This window comes from Canis lupus, chromosome 30 (genome assembly GCF_048164855.1).
Source record: "Canis lupus baileyi chromosome 30, mCanLup2.hap1, whole genome shotgun sequence".
In the NCBI taxonomy this organism is placed as follows: domain Eukaryota; kingdom Metazoa; phylum Chordata; class Mammalia; order Carnivora; family Canidae; genus Canis; species Canis lupus.
In genome coordinates, this window is record NC_132867.1 from 35,575,599 (window position 1) to 35,596,202 (window position 20,604).

At 45.4% G+C, this 20,604-nt stretch overlaps 1 protein-coding gene across 3 annotated transcripts in view; it reads right to left on the bottom strand.

Moving 5' to 3' along the window:
- Positions 1–20,604, bottom strand: part of VPS26C (VPS26 endosomal protein sorting factor C) — a 44,893-nt gene that overhangs the window by 18,360 nt on the left and 5,929 nt on the right. For all 3 annotated transcript variants that reach the window (XM_072806943.1, XM_072806944.1, XM_072806945.1), the window contains exon 2: positions 1,334–1,477. In XM_072806943.1, coding sequence (XP_072663044.1) covers positions 1,334–1,477 — 144 coding nt within the window. The remainder of the gene's footprint in view (positions 1–1,333; positions 1,478–20,604) is intronic.

Sequence of the window (20,604 nt, forward strand, 5' to 3'; positions counted from 1 at the left end):
AAGCCTCAGGCCCTGAGCCCTCGGGGGCTACCCTCCCTGCGTCCTGGGCAGCACCGTGCTGTGTCTGCAGGGGAGTGGCCAGGTGGTTCAAGTCTCTGGCACAATTACGGTTCATCCACAGTTCTGGATGCTTCCATGTCTGGGGCACATCTGAAGCCATATTTCCTCTCCTATCCCCCAAAAGCTCAGTTAACTGTCCTAACAACCGTCCTGACAGGCATTCCTACCTTCAGTCAAGGTAGGAGGGCCAGGTGGGCTGCCACTTGAACCCAGGGCTCCTCACCACCCTGTGCCCGCCTTGGACGCCAGCCTCCTGGGAGCCTTCCCACCACCCACCGCGCGGGGAGGAGCAGGCCCGTCCTCAGCCCTGCGCACCTCAGCGTTACACTGGGACTTGCCCAAAGGCAGCCATCACACCTTCCTTAGTTCACATATTCTAAGCTTTGGTTTTGCATCACTCGGAAAATCTACAACTTTTGAAGTGAGTTTCTAAGTGCTTCCGGAGGAAAATAAGGAGATTGTGGAAGATGACAGGGAGGCCCTGGATCTGAATGTGGCCAACTAGAACCCGTCCGTCCTTCCTCTCACCTCCTGCCCCCTCAAAACTCAGCCTTATTATGTCCTTCAGGAAAAGGAAACTATAAGTATAGAAAAGGAGTTTATATTCTGGAACATACACCTCTACCCAAAATGACAAAAAGGGAAGAATGGCCACTGTTCTATCTGCATCTTACCCGAGTATCAAATCCAAGAGCTGCCGTGTACACAGTCAAAATAACAGTTTTGTTTGAGGAAGGTAAGTGCCAGAAGCCACAGGCACTTCTCAGAAGAGCTCTGGTCTCTTTAAAAGCTGAATTTAGCGCACTTCTACTTCTCCTAATCCTACCTTATTGGAATAAAAACAGGCAGACTTACAAGAGCAGGATATATTCAGAATCAGAACATGTGAATGCTTTTTCAGTTTGATTAGTAAGTATTAAAAGTAGGACCACTGCTATACCTTGCAAAATACCGACAGGTTAACAACAGTAAAGCCAGAGAGCAAATTAAAAACCACCACATGGGACACCTGGGTGGCTCAGTCGGTTAAGTCTCAGTCTGCCTGCCTTTGGCTCGGGTCACAATCTCAGGGGTCTGGGATCCAGTCTCGCATCCCATTGGGCTTCCTGCTCAGCGAGGGGTCTGCTTCTCCCTCTCCCTCTGCCCATCCCCACTGCCGTGTGCGCACACACTCTCTCTCTCAAATAAATAAATAAAATCTTAAAAAAAAAAAAAACCACCACCATACACATTGGGATAATGAACTAAAAATGTGCAACCTAAGCGTTCTTACCTTAACGGAATTGTAGAAAGCCTCAAACACACCCACACTCTTGGCACTGAGCTGGAGGTTCACGCTTCCTTCCACCGTCAAAGACACTCCCTGGTGCTGGATTGAATCCTTACCAGATATGACCACCACGCCTGAGAGCACTTCCTAGGAGAAGAGACAGCCACCGGTCACATTAACATGTCTTTGCATCCACCTTGTTTATTAGCAGAGGTAGATCTCCTTAGCAATCAATTTGTTCTAAGATATTCAGTGAGCACTTATTGCAGACCAGAGACCTGGATGCTGGGATGGAGAAGGCAAAGCCTTGGGTAGGGGCTGGAGAGCCAGGAAGGATGACGGGGCAGGGCCGATGCACAGTGCTTGGGAGCACTGCTGGGAGCACTGAAGTGGGCAACAGATCTCAGGCCATCACAGCCTTCCAGATGCTTCCGCACTCCCCGCTGGGAGAATCCCAACAAATGTCTGACTCCAAAGGGCAAAGAGAAGGGTCAGAGGCAAGGGGCAGGTTCATGGCCACATTACCCACAACCATGTATAAACAACCTTTTCAGGAAAAAGACGGTAAGATAAAACCCTTTTCTTTGGGTTCTTTCTCAGTTATGCTAAAATGACTACACGTTTTCAAATGCACAATTTAACACAACCATTGGCCCGGTGCTCTTTCTGCCCAGGCAGCCTCACGGAGGAGGGGTCTCGAGCTCATCCACAGAACACAGGGGGCACCTCACTGTTTTTGCGAAGTCTTCCCCAATCTTTCCCCTGCCCGGGTCACTCGGTAGACATTCGAGCCTAGATTTCCTTGGATCATAAATCATTTAAGAAAGATTTCACAACAGATCATCTATTCATCCATCTGAAGATAATTGCAGAGTAACAAAATATGGACATTATACTCTCTCCTGGATGGCAGTTCCTTCCCGTCACCAAAGAACCCGACAGTCTCAATTTGCTATGGGGGTTTTGTGTGGAAAAGGAAGTTCAGGAGATTACACAGCATCCACTGGAGCGGAAAGAGAATCCACAATAAATTCAAACAACATGTTGGTGAAACGACCATCAGAAATGGAGCACGACTGCTGTCAAATGGTAATATGACTGCAGAAAATGTGGCACGACTGCTGTCAAATGCTAATACGATGGTCATACAATGGCAAAAAATTACAAAGAGAGGAAAACCAGCAAAATTAAAATGGGCCTGCAGATCAAAGCATTAAAAACCATCTGTCCTACTGGTGTTTAAATCTTATTTCCTCTGGTCATCTGGTGAAAAAAACTTTTACCAAGTTCTCAGAGCATGAGAAATTTGGGGAGCAGGGAATATTTGATGTCCCTTAAATGTGCTAATATTTTGTGTTTGTGTCCTCCTTTCCCATAAAAAGTGCATAAGCAAATTTAAATGAAAATTCCTCTGAAATAATTTAAATTCAATTAAAATTAATTCTATTACTTCTTGTACAACTGAAATTAAGTAGAAATCTAATTTTTAAAAGTTTAAATCCACAAGTACATTTTTAAAAATTTACTTGACAAGTGAGTCTCAGAAATAAAGTAAGCCAAAATAATTGCATGACCTTTATCACTTAATATAATACAGGAGCACTTGGGACATTCTGCTCCTATCTAATCACATTTTCTGTTAATCTCATGGGAACAGGATCTGGACTGACCACTGATTGGCATATTATAGTCGTGACATCAATAGAACCTTTCCTTCCCTGATCCCTATAGCTCAAGAAGGAAAAGGAAGTAAAGTTCTTGGAAGGAAACAGAGTAAATATTTGATGACCCAAGGGACTCTTTTGTCACTTTGATTTAATTAAGAAAGAATATAGTAGAGGGGCACCTGGGTGGCTCTGGTCATGATCTCAGGGTCCTGGGATCCAGCCCCAGCTTCTCCCTATCCCTCTGTCTGCCCCTTCCCCTGCCTGTGCTCTCCGTCTGTCCAATAAACAAATAAAATCTTACAAAAAAAAGAAGAAAAAAAGAAAGAAAGAAAGAAAGAAAGAAAGAAAGAAAGAAAGAAAGAAAGATAGATAGATAGATAGATGCTTGGGTGGCTCAGTGTTGAGCATCTCTGCCTTTGGCTCAGGTCGTGATGCCAAGATCCTGGGATCAAGTCCCACATCGGGCTCCCCACAGGGAGCCTGCTTCTCTTTCTGCCTGTGTCTCTGCCTCTCTCTCTCTGTGTCTCTCATGAAAAAATAAAATTAAAAAAAAAAAAAGGAAAAAAAGAACATAGTAGAGAGAAATACAAAATTAATAAAATATTTGTAGGTAAGTTTGGCAGGTCTATTCAATCAACACCAATGAAAGAGGGATAGAGAATTTGTCCAAGTGTTTCCCAAGGAGCCAAGAAACAGAATTGTATGTTTTATTATGACTTGTTTATTTTTAAGAAACAGAACTTTAGAAACAGAAGACAGTTCAACAAATGGGTAAGGCCCATGGTAATGAGGAACCAATCCTTTGTTGCTTTTTCATTGGAAGATTTTTTTTTTTTTTCCATTCCAAGACAACTGACATGTAAGACCTCACTAGTTTTAGTCACTCCGGATGATGCTTGAGTAATTCTGGTCCAGGAGCACAGATGAACCTGAATAACTAAAACCAAGGGAAAACTCAAGGCCTCACCAACTTTCGTCCAGAATTCTCAGCAGGGAGGAGGTAAGATGTGGCTCTGGATGGTGCTGGGAGGCCAGCCAACCTCATAAGCAAAGGTCACTCAGGGACTCAAGGAGGGGAGCAAACCCCAGAAATGATGCACAGAAGCCACGGCTCCGGCGGTGATCCTCGGGGGAAGGGCGGCGGCCGGCACAGCATCACAGGGGCCCCGGGCTGCGCAAGGCCGAGAAGTGCAGCCGAGAGCCACGCGGGCCCCACACCTGCCCGCTGGAGACTCGGGGGCGGGGGTACCCGCTGCGGCGCCACCATCCCTGGCGGGGACTCCAGGCTGGGCCACCGGAGCTGACACCCCCCGCCGCCGGCCGTGCAGCCAAGCTCAGGCAGGAAGAAGCACCGAGAAGGTACCAGTCGCACGGGGTCTCAGGCGGAAGCCTCACCCGGTCCGCTCCGAGGCCTCGGTCTTCTCGAACCACCACCACCTTTGCCTCTTTTGATCCCCAGAATTAAATACTGAACTCTCAATTTGGACTCTGGGGGTCCGGTGAGCATCCCCACTCCTGCCTTCTGGAAATCACCCACAAGAACAAGAGAAATAAGGCACAGACCCTGCTGGTGGTGCAGCGAGCACACAGGTGGGAGCCAGGAAGGCGCGACGGAGCCGCTAAGAGCAAGGGCCGGGGGTCACACCATGCAAAGGGGCAGGAGCCAGGCCCTGTGCCGGGGGGGCAGTGACTCCAGCAGGGGGCACCCATGGGAGCAGGCCCCGGGGTCTGGGGACAGTGATTCCAGCAGGGGCACCCATGGGAGCAGGCCCCGGGGCTGGGGGACAGGGATTCCAGCGGGGGGCACCCATGGGAGCCAAGCCCCGGGGTTGGGGGGCAGTACTTCCAGCGGGGGGCACCCATGGGAGCCAAGCCCTGGAGTTGGGGGACAGTGCTTCCAGCAGGGGGCACCCATGGGAGCCAAGCCCTGGAGTTGGGGGACAGTGATTCCAGCAGGGGGCACCCTGGGAGCCAGGCCCTGGGGCCGGGGGACATCCTGGGAGCCCCGCCGTGAAAACCTCCCCTGCTGCTCCCCAGGTGGAAGAGGAAAGGATAAAGGAGCTCACATATCCACCCTCGGCCAGCCTGGCCTAGCGACACTCACCTCCCGCAAAGAGACGGAATCGATGTAAACATGAGGGAAAGAGGGACAAGAGGGAAATCCAAGTGGCAGGTGATGAATACTAGATGGATCACACCACTCTTCTGCTTAAAAGAACTTTGTGGCAGCTCCCCATCTCACTTGGGGTAAAGGCTAAAGTCATTTCGATGGCCTATAAAGGGGGGGTCTCTCATACCCCCTCCCAGTCACCCCCCCCTTCACTCTTCCCTCCCCGCCTCCTTGCTAGTCTTAGGTGCCTGCAAATTCTAGCCTCAGGGCATTTGCACATGTTCTTTGCACCACCCAGATGCTCCTCATATGGCTTGTGACTAAAATCCTCTCCTTGACCAAACTCTACTCAGCCTTCCTAGAGCTCTTCTCAACCAGGCCTCGACGTCCAGACTTCCACGTTCATCTGGGCATTGTCACAGCGGCAAGAATTCTCCTAATGGCTCTAGCCATCATCCCCCATAACTGATGACCTTTGCTTGGGTTTTACCCTCCCCAAGCGCCCCAGACAAGCTCAGTAACCCTGGCCTGCCTTCAGCAAGAATCCTGTCAGGTTGGTTTAGCCAGAGTCCACTCTTAGACTCTGTCCCCAGTGTCTACTGGAATTTCCCATCCACTGATGTCCCAGACCCCTGCTCCTTGCCGGCACTGTACTCGGAGTGGAGTCTGTTCTCTCTCCTACCACAATGCTCCACTGCAGTGGTCCCCGCACCCACCAAGACAGTTCCCCTTGAAAAAGCCTGCCTGATTGTCTTTAACAAGCATCACAGATCATTTTTAACTCACACTCCCTCATTTCCATCAAGTCATTGTGCAAATAACACCATTTTAGTGAGGATTTCCCTGACCATCCTATTTAAAACTGCCCCCTCCCCACCACTCCCTCAACTCTGCTCTGGAGCACTTGTCACCTTCTAAAATATACATAAGTGGAACCCCTAGGTAGTTCAGTGGTTGAGCATCTGCCTTCAGCTCAGGGCATGATGCCAGAGTCCTGGGATTCAGTCCCACATTGGGCTCCCCCCAGGGAGCCCACTTCTCCCTTTGCCTATGTCTCCCTCTGTGTGTCTCATGAATAAATAAATAAAATCTTAAAAAATATATATAGATACATATACATAAGTTATAATCCCTTAGTTATTATCTGTACTCCTGGAGTGTAAACTCCACAAGGGGCAAGTGAAAACAGGCCCTTGAGGAATGCTTACTGAATATTCATTATACAATATTCAATATTCATAAATGACCATTCACCAGAAAAAAAAAAAGTATCATGAAGCAGATGAAAATCATCAACATGCGTTTTGCCATGAATTTCCTAAGTTGTTTCTATAAAAGATGGACACAAAACAGCTGTGAAAGCTCAGGAATGATGAAGTGATGAGGTCACAGAAAGAAAAATAGAAGAAAAACTCAGGAAAGAAGTGGAAGAAAAAAATAAAAACACTACAGAAAGGGAGGTGAAACTCAAAGAGGCAAAAAGTACATATAGGCAGAAGTGAGAAAATTCAAATTAAATAAAAATTTAAGTATTAAAAAGAATCGCCAAGAAAGTGACAAAATGAGGGGTAGTGAGGAACATCCAACCCAACACGTGCATAATGAAATCCCCAAATGAGAAAACTGAAAGAATGGAAGAGAATACATATTTACTGATAAAATTTTAAAATACTGAAGGAATGGTACTGATATCATTTAAAAATACTGAAGAGTCTGGGTACGTAAGTTGGTGAAGCATATGCCTTCAGCTCAGGTCATGATCTTGGGGTCCTGGGATCCAGCCTCCTGTGTGGGGCTCCCTGCTCAGTGGGGAGTCTGCTTCTCCTTCTCCCTCGGCCCCTCCCTCCAACTCATGCTCTCTCTTCTCTCAAATAAGATTTTTTTTAATTTTTTTTTTTTTTTTATGATAGGCACACAGTGAGAGAAAGAGAGGCAGAGACATAGGCAGAGGGAGAAGCAGGCTCCATGCACTGGGAGCCCGACATGGGATTCGATCCCGGGTCCCCAGGATCACGCCCTGGGCCAAAGGCAGGCGCCAAACCACTGCGCCACCCAGGGATCCCTCAAATAAGATCTTAATAAATATACTGAAAGGGCAAATGAATCAGAAATAGTCAAGAAAAGGACAGATTTTAGTAAAATTATTCTACTTAAAAAAACAAAGAATCCTTCAGGAGTCAGGCAGAAAGATCAAGTCACTCATAAGAGGGGAGAAAAACCAGACTTCTCCATAGCAAGATGCAATTCAAAACGAAGGTACGGCCATGTCTATTACAGCACTCGAAGAACAAAGCGTGATCACAGAATTTTATACCCACCTAAATAGTCACTCCAGTATAAAGGAGTTTTAAATGTGCAGAAACAAACAAAACCCAAGGAGTGCTGTGTGAAAATCCTCCTTGAGGAATTTACTACATATACAAGCATCCACAGCATGGCTAGAAAAACTGAGTCAAAAAAACGGTTTGTGAAGACTGAATCCATTTAACTCTAGTAAGACAAGATAATGATGATGATGGTAGACGGAAAGAATGCAAAATACAAGACCTGACAGTGTAGAGGTGACTTAAGTAACACCAGCTGGGACAGGAAGGGAGCGAAAATCTGAGAGGTAAGCATACTGTCTGTGCTTCTCCCGCCCCTGACTCTCACAGCTGGGGCTTACAAATACTTCATGAAAACCATGCTCTCTGGGGCTCCTGGCTGGCTCAGTTGGAAAAGTAGGTGGCTCTCAATCTTGGGGTTTTGAGTCTGAGCCCCACACTGGGTCTAGAGATTGCTTAAATAAATAAATACACTTAAAAAAAATGCTCCTCCAAGATAGCAGCCCCAAGCCATATGTGGCTACTAAAACTCAAATTTATACTGATTAATATTAAATAAAATTTCAGTTCAGCCTCTCAGTCATACTAGACACATATTCAAGTGCTTATAAGCCAATTTATGGCCAGAGGCTGTCATAACGGATGGGACAGACAGGACAGGCACATCACCACGATTTCTCGTAGACAGTGCTGATCTCAAGTTAACAAACCAAATCACAGAGTACAAATAAGCTTCCCAAAGGTAAACGCCAACCAGTAAAGGTGAGATCTGTAAATAACTGAGACCAATTGGTAGAAGAAAGGAGGAAGGAAAGGAGAGGAGATACAGTATTTTCATCATTGCTCACAAGACGGAATGATTAAATAACGGCTAAAACATAGCAGATGTAGAGCACAGTAAAAAATTGCAAGGGTAACAATTATAACAAAACTCCCAAGTATTAGAAAAATCACGCAAACAACATAAAGCAAAGAGGCTGCAGAGAGGAAGAAGTTTTAAAAGCCCCTTAGAAAAACCATCCCCTCAAGTGACACCAAAGCAGCAGTGACAGAACTAATGCCAAACACATGTCATGTTAATAAATGGGTTAAATTAACGTCTATTAAAAACAGACGCTCAGATTATATCTCAAAGCAAAACCCAATTTTCTGTTGTATGACAGGGACGCACCTACAAGAGGAGGAAAGGCTAAGCAAAGGGCTGTGAAGCAAGAGCGAAGAGATCAATCAGGGCCTGTAATCTTCACATCAGACAAGGCTGAGCTCAGAGCGGCAAGGACCGAATGGGACAAAGGAGGACCCTATGCAGGTGGGCGCCACGCAGGTTGCAGGGAGGACCCGGGGCAGGACGCTCTGCGATCAGGTAACACGGCATCTGCTCCTAATGCAGAAACTACGGTGGCCACAGGGAAAATTGAGGACACATCAGGTGTTGGACCTGTTAATTCACCCCCTTCACTCACGACAGAAAAAAGGCCAGAAGAAAAAAAGACATAAAGGAGCTACGTGATACATCAATAAGGTATGACTAATCGGCACATGTGGAATGCTGCACCCTGGACATGGAGCCAATGCTCTTTGTTGTGTTCATGGTTCATTCACAAAAACTGGCAAAACTGGCCTGTAAATAAGTTCAACGGTTCTTTTTTTAGGGAAAAAAATATCTATATCAAATTATTCAACTAATCAAGAAAAAAAAGAGGAAAGCAAACACAATTTCTAAAATAAAAGGAAAATATGAGAGATATAGAGGTAATATAAAGAATACTAAGAGAACACACTGTTCAACTGCATATGAGTCAATTTGAAAAGCTGATAAAATGAGTTATTCTTTTCGGAAAATATTATTAACCCAAACTATAAAGGAGACATGAAGCCTAAGCAAAATGGTCACCGCAGGAAAAGTAGAGAAAGTTATAAATAAGCCCCCACTCAAAGCACCAGGCCCGGAGAGTTTCAGAGATCATTCCCAAATGTATAAAGAACAGAAAATTCCAATATTAAACTACTCCAAAACAGAAGTTAGGAACTTCTTTTAAGTAAAATAAAGCTAATAATGACACCAAAATAAGACAAAATCTATACACATGCATATACCCATTCCCACAGAAAACTAGATTTTTCTCACTTGTGAGTATCAATGCAAAAGTCCTACATATATTAGCAAATACAATCCAGGAGCAACTTAAAGGAATATTACACCATAATCCCATTAATCCCATGGTATTTAGTCTGGGAATGAATGGATAGCTCAATTATTGAGAAAAAATACTAATTCAACTCACTATATTGATAGCTCTCCAGAGAAAAATCATATTTATCTCTAGAGATGCTGAAAGGTCACTTCTTAAAATGTAATATCCATTCATGGTAAAATTCTTAGTAACATAAGAAGGTTACTTCCTTGGGACGCCTGCATGGCTCAGTGGTTGAGCATCTGCCTTGGCTCAGGTCGTGATCTTCGAGTCCCGGGATTGAGTCCCGCATAGGGTTCCCTGCGAGGAGCCTGCCCCTCTGTCTTTGTCTCTGCCTCTCTCTGTGTCTCTCATGAATAAATAATTAAAATCTTAAAAAAAAAAAAAAAAAAAAGGATACTTCCTCAACTTGACAAAATAGATCTATCTTTCCCAAAAGCCAGCATCATACTTGATGGGAAATGAGATACACTGCATTTAAATCACGAATAAAGCAAGGATGAAACAGCCACCACTATTAATGGGCTGAAAGTATTAGTTAATGTAATGAAACTAGAGAAATAATATGAAAATTGAAAAGGAGAAAGTAAAACGGTCATTACTCGCAGATAATATGACCGTATGCCTGAAAGAATCCATGACAATTCACTGAAAACTATCAGCATGAAGAGAATTTCAGGAAGACAGTTGGATACAAAATTAATGTGCAGAAATTAGTAAGGCATCATGTACAAAACAAAAACCAATGAGAAAATATGCTAGAAGAAAAGTCTTTTCTTTCTTTCTTTTTTAAAAAATATTTATTGATTTATTTATTCATGAGACACAGAAAGAGAGGCAGAGGGAGAGGGAGAAGCAGGCTCCCTGCAGGGATTCCAATGCAGGAATCGATCCCAGGACCCTGGGATCACGCCCTGAGCCGAAGGCAGATGCTCAACCACTGAGCCACCCGGGCGTCCCAAGAAAAGTCTTTCTTTTCAAAAGCAACTATAAGTTAAAATGTTATAAATCAATTTAACAGGAAATGATCAAAACACTGATAAGACAAAAACTTAAAACACAGCTGAGGAGCACAGAACAAATGGAAAGCCACACCATGTTTTTGGATACAAAGTGGGTTTTTTCTGTTTTAGATTTTGAGAGAGAGAGAGAGAGAGAGAGAGAGAAAGAGATAGTATGAGAAAGCACAGTGCGGGGGAGTGAAACACAGGCTCCCCACTGAGCAGGGAACCTGATGTGGGGCTTGATTCCTGGACCCAGGGATCATGACCTGAGCCAAAGGCAGACATTTAACTGACTGAGCCACCCACATGACCCGAAGTTTTAACACCCTCGATGTGTCTACTTTCCCAAAGTCAAGTCTATAGAGATAACAGAATCCTAAAGAAAATAATTCCTTTTGGGGGTGTGTGATGAGGTGATATAAACCAGATAGGCAGATTTGAAAATTCTAATAGCATAGTCAACAGATGTTGAAGAAAAGAAAAAGGAGACTAGTTCTATGAGATGTTACATCACCATGATAATTTACAACCTGTGATGCATGGTATGTGCCGCCTGAGAGATCAGTAGAACATAATGGAGGAGTCCAGAAATAGACCCAGATAGTAGGGAAATTTAATAGATGATAAAGGTAGCATTTTAAATCCAGAGGAAAAGGAATAGTCACTATGTGACACTAGAAAACTGGCCACAGAACTGGAAAGAAAATTTTAACTTGGAGCCATACTGTAAATCTTCATACATGGAAAGTCCACAATGCATCTTGAATGTAAAAATGCAAACCACCAAAATGTTAGAAGAAACTATACGGGATGATTTTTATCAAATTAAAGTGACTCAAAACTCTGAATAAATACCACTACGAATGCAACCCAAAATATAAAGTTTGTTTTGTAAGTAATTAGGAGCAGTATCACTTACATAAATCATAAACTAGGGAAATAATGCAACTCAGGGTAACAGGCAAAGGGTTGATTTCTCTAATTAAGAACTTCTAAAAAATAAGGTGCCTGGGTGGCTCAGTCGGTGAAGCGTCTGCCTTTGGCTCAGGTCATGATCCCAGGGTCCTGGGACAGAACCCAGCATTGGGCTCCCCGCTCAACTGGGAGCTGCTTCTCCCTCTGCTCATCCTTTCACTTGTGTTCACCACCTCCCTCAAATAAATAAAATCTAAAACAAAAACCAAAAAGCGAAAAAACTCCTAAATAATAGATGGAAAAGATAAACAACTTAGAAGAAAAATTAAGATGTGGGCAAACGATACAAACAAAAAGTTTGCAGAAAAAGAATGCAAATTGCTCTGAAGCCCAAGAAAATATGCCCAATCTCAACAATAATATGAGAAACAACAATTAAAACTATCCTAAGTGCAATTTTCCACCTATCAAATTACCAAAGGCCAAAATATTTGAGCACACTGTGTTAGGGGAGGCAGTAACGGGTACTCTTAGATGTTTCTGGTGGGAGTCTGGAATAGTGTGATCTCGTAAAGAGCATCTGACAATACCAAAGATATCTTCAAACACCTGGGCCTGGCAATTCCATTTTAGGGATTTTCCTCAGATACACGGGTATGAGTGAAATGACTTATGAACATAGTTCCTCAAGGCAACACTGTTTATATTAAAAAAAGACTGTAAACAATCTAAATTCCAACAATAGGAAAATGGTGGTCTTTTCCTTGAACAATATCCTGAAGATCATTCACATTAATAGATACATGTGTTTTGTTTTTTTTTTTAAGGCCGCATACCTCACCAGTGTGAGAAAAAAAATATTGCCATTTGTACATATCTAGTTATATATGCATAAAATATCTTTGGCAGGATCACAAGAAATTGAGAGCCCTGATGGATGATGAGGAGTAGATGCGTCCATCTTGAAACTCATGAATTTTAAACCATGTGAATTGATTAACTATTAACATAAAAAACAAATCAATTTTAAAGGAAGATCAATCCCAGAATGGGTGGCCTCTGGACCTAAATGTACAAAGATTTAAGCTCTTTAATAAATTCTCATAACCCAAGGGCACACTGCTTGCCCGGAGAGAAGATCTAAAGGCTGTGTGCCAGAAAGTCACAGTTCTGGGGATTATCTCTTGCTTTGGACTTGAACACAACTGCCAGAGAAGCCAAAGCCTCTTACTTAATGCCTCAGCCCTCCTCTCTCCAATGTCTTCCCTTTCTGATGGTCCCAGCAGCATGAGGAGCCATCATTGTTCCCAAGAGTCCTCCGCGTACCCAAACACATCCTTCCTTCCTAACAGTGCTCAGAACCACCGGGGATCCTCCCACCACATGTGGCCTGGAGATGGTGTACGCCAAGAGTGGGCTGCTCCTTCACTTACTGACAAAGAGAATCAAACGCTCAACAAAATCACAAGGTAAACCAGTGAGCTGGGTGGGCAAACACAAGTTAGACAATTAAGTGCTAGGATAACCACTGACTGTCTTTCTTCGTAGCACTCAGAGACCCCTTTCGGTTGGAAAACAGAAATCAGAAACATTAGGGACATTTCAACTTGTTAGGTACCCCCTTCTCCACGATTCTGTATCACAACTGTTTTCCTTCTTGTTTGGAAAAGAGAACAAATGACCACCAGATATTTCTCCACATAGTCAGTAATGGCCAATGTTATGTGGTGTTTAGTGAAGTTCTAGAAAGGAGACTGTCATCTCTAATCTGTCATTAAAACCCATAATGCTCCTTAACAATCCCATTCCTAGACTGTACTCAAGTGAATGAAAGCTTATGTCCACACGAAAATCTGTGCACAAATGTTTCTAGTGCCTTTATTCCAAGTCACCCGAAAGTCCTTCAGTGGGCACATGGCTGAACACACAGTGGTACATCCACACCAGGGAAGGCAACGCAGCGACAGAATGGAACCAACCACTGATACGCACAACTGAAAGGGTCTCAAAGGCATTATGCCACGTGATAAGGCCAGATTCAAAAAGCTATGTATCATGTCATCACACTTATGCCACTTACAGGATATTCTGGAAAAAGGCAACCAGAGGGACTGAAAGTGGATCAGAACTTGCCTGGAGGGCAGCGCGGGTGGCTCAGCAGTTTGGCGCCGCCTTCAGCCCAGGATGTGATCCTGGAGTCCCACGCCAGGCTCCCTGCATGGAGCCTGCTTCTCTCTCTGCCTGTGTCTCTCTCTGCCTTTCTCTCTGAGTCTCTCATGAATAAATACAATCTTTAAAAAAAAAGGAACTTGCCTGGGGCTGTGCGGGCCTGGGGGGGGGGGGCAGTGAGGGCAAAAGGAGAAGAGGGGACTACAGAGGACACAGGGAATTTTGGAAAGTGACAGAACTGTCCCACAGCTTGACTGTGGTGGTGGTTATGGTTTCGAAAGAACTCTATGCTGGAGAGTAATCTACTGTATGTGAGAGCCTCAACTGACAAACCCACAGAGAGGGATGCCTGGGTGGCTCAGTGGTTGAGCATCTGCCTTCGGCCCAGGGCGTGATCCCGGGGTCCCGGAATCAAGTCCCATGTCGGGCTCCCTGCAGGGAGCCTGCTTCTCCCTCTGCCTGTGTCTCTGCCTCTCTCTCTGTGTCTCATGAATAAATAAAGTCTTAAAAAAAAAAAAAAAGAAACCCACAAAGATAATAAAGTATAGAAGGAAATAGTCATCTTACTTTCTTTTTTTTTTCTTTTTTTTTTTCTACGCCCCCCCTCATCTTACTTTCTTGACAACAGAGTCATAGTCTGAAAGTGGTTAATAACTAAGTAAAAATCTATGAAAAACAACAAAAAAATCTATGAAAAACAATCAGTTCACTAGCAATGGAACTGCAACAAAATACTGAGGTACTAATTAGTTTGGCTTACACATACACACAAAACAACAGAAATAATGGAAATAATATCATCATGTATTCAACAAATATTTTTGGCACACTTCCCATAAGTCAGACACTGTCCCAGGCACTCAGGACAGGGCAAGGGACAGAAGGGACAAAGTCCCTGCTCTCAGAGCCTTACATTTTATTTTATTTATTTTTAATTAATTTTTTTTTTTGAGAGAGAGAGCGTGAGTGATGGAGGGCAGGCAGAGGGAGGGAGAGAGGGAGAGAGAATCCCAAGTAGGATCCAGGCTCAGCGTGGAGCTCGATCTCACAACCCTGAGATCACGACCTGAACTGAAACCAAGAATCAGATGCTTGAGGCCCCCGGGTGCTCAGATTTCAGTACTGCATTCTGCTGCTGTACGACTACGGTGAAAGACCCCAGGTTTCTTCTCAGGACAGTGCAGTAGAAGTACGGGTGTAAATACTAAGTAAAAGGAGCTGACAAAACTCACGGCACTTGTCCAGTGGAGATCTCTCTGACATTTCCAGTTCTGAAACTTTCTTGAGAGTCTGGAAAAGAAATCTGAGCCCCTGAGTAAAAGTTCAGAAGGGGTAAAATAAGATTGCCGATAGTAGTCACAAAAAGGTAAAAATTTAAAAAGTGAGTAAATAGGGAGTCTCCAGTGCAGGAGTGTTACATTAGAATCCTGGTGTGCGGTGTGGTTTCAGGGGTTGAATACTACATATTAGCAAAATTATGAGTTAATTGAGATTACTGGATTTCAGATTTCAGTAACAGTAAAACTCTCGTGGGAAGTTTGGAAGGCTGACATTTGTTTGAGCTACTGACATAAGTGAATGTAAAGACTGCAGCCTGTAAGCCAGGAGTTTCGGAGAGCTCCGATTTCAGGAGGCTGGGGGCTGGCCTAATTATGTGCCAAAGTAATGACCGTGGAACACAGGGAGCTGGCCAAAGAAAATGCCTAGAGTTACACAATGAACAACTCCAACAGCCACCAAACTGAACCCCAGTCAGAGCGAACTCACATGTGAATGGGAACAGTGTAGCATCAAATCCACGGCAGGGCCTGGGCCCAGGAGCAGAGGGCCAGAGCTGAGCGGAGCACGGCCCACGGGGCTGCCGACAGGTCGCTGCGGGACCACAGAGCACGGGGCCGACCTGCTCCCTGGCACAGCAGCAGCCTCTGCTCCAGGTGGCCCAGGGGCTCCCGGACACCCTGCCCACGGCGACTGCAGGACCACGCTGCAGAGGCTGGCAACGTCAAGTGCTAATTCTCCAGCGTGCTTACGGGAGCAGTGAAGGAGCACGGGGAATGTTACTTCTCATTTGATTCTCCTTCCTATCACTTGAATTTTCTTAGCGAGTGAAAACATGGAAAATTTTTAAGTTTACAGAACAAATCTGAAAAGTATGATTGACTTTATTTTTTGATTCTTATTTATTTTTTAACTTTTTTTTTAAGATTTTATTTATTTATTCATGAGATACTGAGAGAGGCAGAGACACATGCAGAGGGAGAAGCAGGCTCCATACAGGGAGCCTGACGTGGGACTCGATCCTGGGTCTCCAGGATCATGCCCTGGGCTGAAGGCGGCGCTAAACCGCTGAGCCACCTGGGCTGCCCTAACTTTATTTTTTTTTTAAAGATTTTATTTATTTATTCATGAGACACACAGAAAGGCAGAGACATAGGCAGAGGGAGAAGCAGGGTCCCTGCGGGGCACCTGATGCAGGACACGATCCTAAGACCCCCGGATCATGCTCTGAGCCAAAGGCGGATGCTCCACCAAGGAGCCACTCAGGCCCTTAAACGATCTTTTCTAATAAAACAAAGAGCAGGCCAATTTTTGGCTGTCATCATGCCAGGCGTATGACAGAAAACCAGGAGCATAAAGAAGAATGTGGCACAGAAGACAGGGTGGTGAGGATGAGTGGAACCCAGCCATCATCAGAAAGCACACGTGCCAACGTCATACACCAGGAGATCTTGCCCAATAGCCAGGAGGACAGCTGGTGTAAGCCCTTGGTTTCTCAGAGGCATGCTCTTGTTGAACATCAGCATCCAGGGTCAGAAGAGAATGGACAGGTATGGGTTCCCAGCAAGAACCAAAGGCCGCTGACAATTTCAATTTTCTGCAAATCCTATAAATGACAAGAGTGGCTGGGCTTTCATTTCCCATGAGCTGAGGCCCAGATGAAACTCCTGTGAGCAGGAGCCTGGTGACTTGGTTGCTAGTTGCATTCGACCCAGACCAGAGACAAGGAATTGCACTGCCCTTCCCAGGGCAAATTTAAACACGAGGAAGAACAACAGTGAAGGTGGCCTCACCCCACCAGCTGCTGCTGGGACTCCTGGCCAGAGAACCCCAGGCGAGCAGGTTGTCAAGGAGGAAACCGAGAAGACGAACCGACACTGGTGGGTCTGTCATCTGCGTGGAGTAGAGGGCTATGTTTTTTTTATTTAAATCCTCAAGTGGGGAGAAAAAAAAAAAAAGCAAAATGTTTGCAGCCTGGTGGCATGCACTGCATGATATCTGAAAGTTAACAGAGCTCTTAAGTTTTGGCATAAGACAAAATAAAATGGGATGGTATGAAAAACTTCAACCTTGTTGGCTCTGGCTGGTGACTACATCATACAACCAGTATTTTTCAGCTGTGAGCCTCTAGGCCCCAGGCCTGTGCAGATGCCTCAGCAGGCACTTTGGGATTTGAAGATGAGTTGGGAAGGGGGGTGGGGAATCATTTCACATGGAAAAGCTCTGATTTTATAGGCTTATAAAGCAAACTATTTTAAATAGGTATTACAAGAACTGCTATCTTAGAAATCTGTATAAGATTTCATTTAATAGGGATGCCTGGGTGGCTCAGCACTTGGGTGTCTGCCTTTGGCTCAGGGCGTGATCCCGGAGTCCCTGGATCGAGTCCCACACCAGGCTCCCTGCATGGAGGCTGCTTCTCTCTCTGCCTATGTCTCTGCCTCTCTCTCTCTCTCTCTCTTTCTCATGAATAAATAAAAATTTAAAAAAAAAAGATTTCATTTAATAAAAGAGTTTCACTGCTTAAATTTCTTTGGAAGATCTTTATCCTGAACAATGCTGTTCATCTTCTTGAGTTGTTTATAAGGAAAAACTCACTTGAGTGTTTGAGATGAAAGGTAATATATATTTTCCATCACCTTGAGAAAGGCACCATTGCTCTGAGCCTGAATTTTCCTCTACCTGTGAGTGAGAAAGTAGACTTTCTCTTCAATATAGACAATAAAAGACCAAAACAGTTTTTTTCAGAGTTGCTCACCATATAAATGTGTCCAGAAAGTCTTGTGCGCAAGTAGAGGTCAGCAACTGAAATTGATAGGAATTCTGTAATTTACAATAGTTGGACCTTTAGCTGTTTGTGTCTGTACAGAAAGCATCCGAAAGGACCCGGAACCCCACGGCCAGAGTGCAGCTGTGCCCAACACACCACAGAGCCCATCACCCTGGATCTGCAAGCACATGTGGGAATCACGGCAGCTCTGAAGCAAGCCGCTGCATTAACTGACCTCTCCTTAAACCAGCCATCCAGATGGGGCAAAGTTTATTTCTGAGCTTCAGAACACTGTGCTCTCCTTGTGGGCATGATACTCTCAGTTTTGCTGATTTGTTAATAATGCTCTTCAGAAACGTCCACGTCTTCGTCTGCTCATGGGGAGGGGACACAGGTCAGCCCACCTGCCCAATGGCCAACAAGGGACTGTTTTCTGAACAAAAGGGGAAGCCTAGAAAACGAACCGGGGGTGGGGGGTGAGGTTATAGATTTGTCTACTAAAAGAATTCCATTTATACATCACAACTACTAGATTAAAAGGAAAACGGAAAGAGATGAAGAGATACTCAGCTGGGTGTTAAAAACTGCCAAAGTGTAGCTGAAATGAAATGGAGAACTGACTCCAACTCCCAACTTCTCCAGGAGGTGCCTGTGCTAAGGGGGCAGAGAACGAGCAGGGTGGGCAGAGGTGCAGGAAGAGCGCTGGAAGGAGGAGGGGGCCCAGGACAGGGGAAAGGGACAGCCAGGGAGTCAGGTGGGCTGTGCCCACAGCTGAGGGAGTTAGGGGCGCATGGGTCCCAGAAGCAGGAGGACCAGGAGGCGGAGTAAGGGAGACACGCAGGGGGAGTCTAGATGGAGGGTCAGCACGGCTGGGAGTCTGCAGAACAGACCAGTGGGGCACTGTCCAGCTCCGGGTGGGGCAGTAGTGGGGAAGGGGTCAAGAGGGGGAACAAGAGGAGGAGAGAGGGGCCATCCCCCCGAAACCTGCCCCTGCCACTGGCTCTCCAGACTGGGAGCTTCACCGCTGGGGGAGGTCAGCGCTGGGAGGCAATCGCCCACCGGCAGTAGCTGAGCCCTCGGGGAGGGCATGACGGCTCCACCAGCAAACTCCACCAGCAAACCCAGGACGATGCGAGGTCAGGAGGCCCTAGCTGCGCACTGGCATCAAGAGGAAGGCAGAGGAAACCCAACCACCCGCTGGAGTCAGAGCAGGCTGCCGGAAGTCAGGGGTGTCCCTGCGGTGCTGAGCCCGGTCCCCCTGCTGCAGGGTCTAGAAACCAGCACACCCGCAGTGGTCAGGCGGCCTTTACTAATGCTCAGGCCAGTACAAGACCTGCTGTGACAAACACCAAACGGAGAGCGACATGAATCATCTTACTGTACCCGGGCTTCAAATAGGTTTGGATAATCGTGAAAATGCCTCTCTTGTGTTGCATAAGGGTTAGGTTATGATTTAGGAGACAGGGCTTTGCAGGGGCATCTGATTATTCAAGGGAGAACAGATCCACTCAAAGTTTAGATGACAGCGATTCCTGAGAGGTTCATTGCTCCCCCAAGTTATCTTGGGATCCCCCCTGGCTCAACGATTTACATTTCTGTACCCTAAGTACTTGCAACCGTATCCAACAGGATTGACCATTCATGTATCAAGAATCCGGTAATACAAAGTACAACAGTTACGCTTTTTATTCCATACCTTTCTAGTCTGACAACTTTTCTTCATAATAATGAACTGTTACATATAGGATTTTACCTCTTTAAATTTGTTTTAAAGATCTTATTTATTTGAGAGAGAGAGAGAGAGAGCGCGAGTGAGCAGGGGGAGGCACAGAGGGGAGGAGAAGCAGACTCCCTGCTGAGCGGGGAGCCCGGTGTGGGGCTTGACCCTGGGATCATGACCTGAGCTGAAGGCAGCCGTTTAACCGACTGAGCCACGCAGGCGCCCCTCCTCTTTAATTTTTTTAACAGGAAATTACATGCAAGCCAAATAAAACAAAATGGAAATCTAGAGGTTCTTGTGGTCACAGTAACCAGCCCGCTGTGCACAGATCCCTTATCACTGCAACCTGGTTATGCTGAACAGCAAAGCTCTTACTTAGGCTTTTCACAACCACAACCCTTAACAGTGTCACTTTCATGAGTACATGTGCCAGGATTTTAGAATGTAAAACGTTCCGAATTTGTACAAACAAATGAATCATGTTTATATTACAAAAAGATTTACTGCAGAGTTCTCTCAACCAATAAGCGCTTCCGATACACTGTAAACATAGCCTAACTTACAATGCAGTTGAGTAAAACTTTTTTTTTTTTTAACGATTTTTATTTATTCATGAGAGACACAGAGAGAGGCAGAGACACAGGCAGAGGGAGAAGCAGGGTCCATGCGGGGAGCCCGATGTGGGACTTGATCCCAGGACTCTAGGATCACGCCCTGGGCCGAAGGCAGGTGCTAAACCACTGAGCCACCTAGGGTTCCCCTGAGTCAATTTTTTGGATCGGGGGCACCTCTACTGCAGCACACAAGCGGCATACAGGAACCCAAACCACACTCAACTTTCAGTGCCAAAACCCGCTGAGCTCCCTCTCAGGCAGGGCTCCTAGGGCACTGGCTCTCCCTCCTCCAAGCCCACTGTGGAGAGACCTCCGACAATCTGAGAAGCATCTGATATGCACTTACCTGGACGCCACTTGGATGGTATACTAACCCTATGATCAGCATCGTGGCAGACACAGCAATTGTGTGAACAGACATTACACCAGCAAGCCTACCGATACCTACCCTCACCACGTGAGCCTCTGCTAAGGGTCAAAACCCATAATAAAATGTCTTAAAACATTA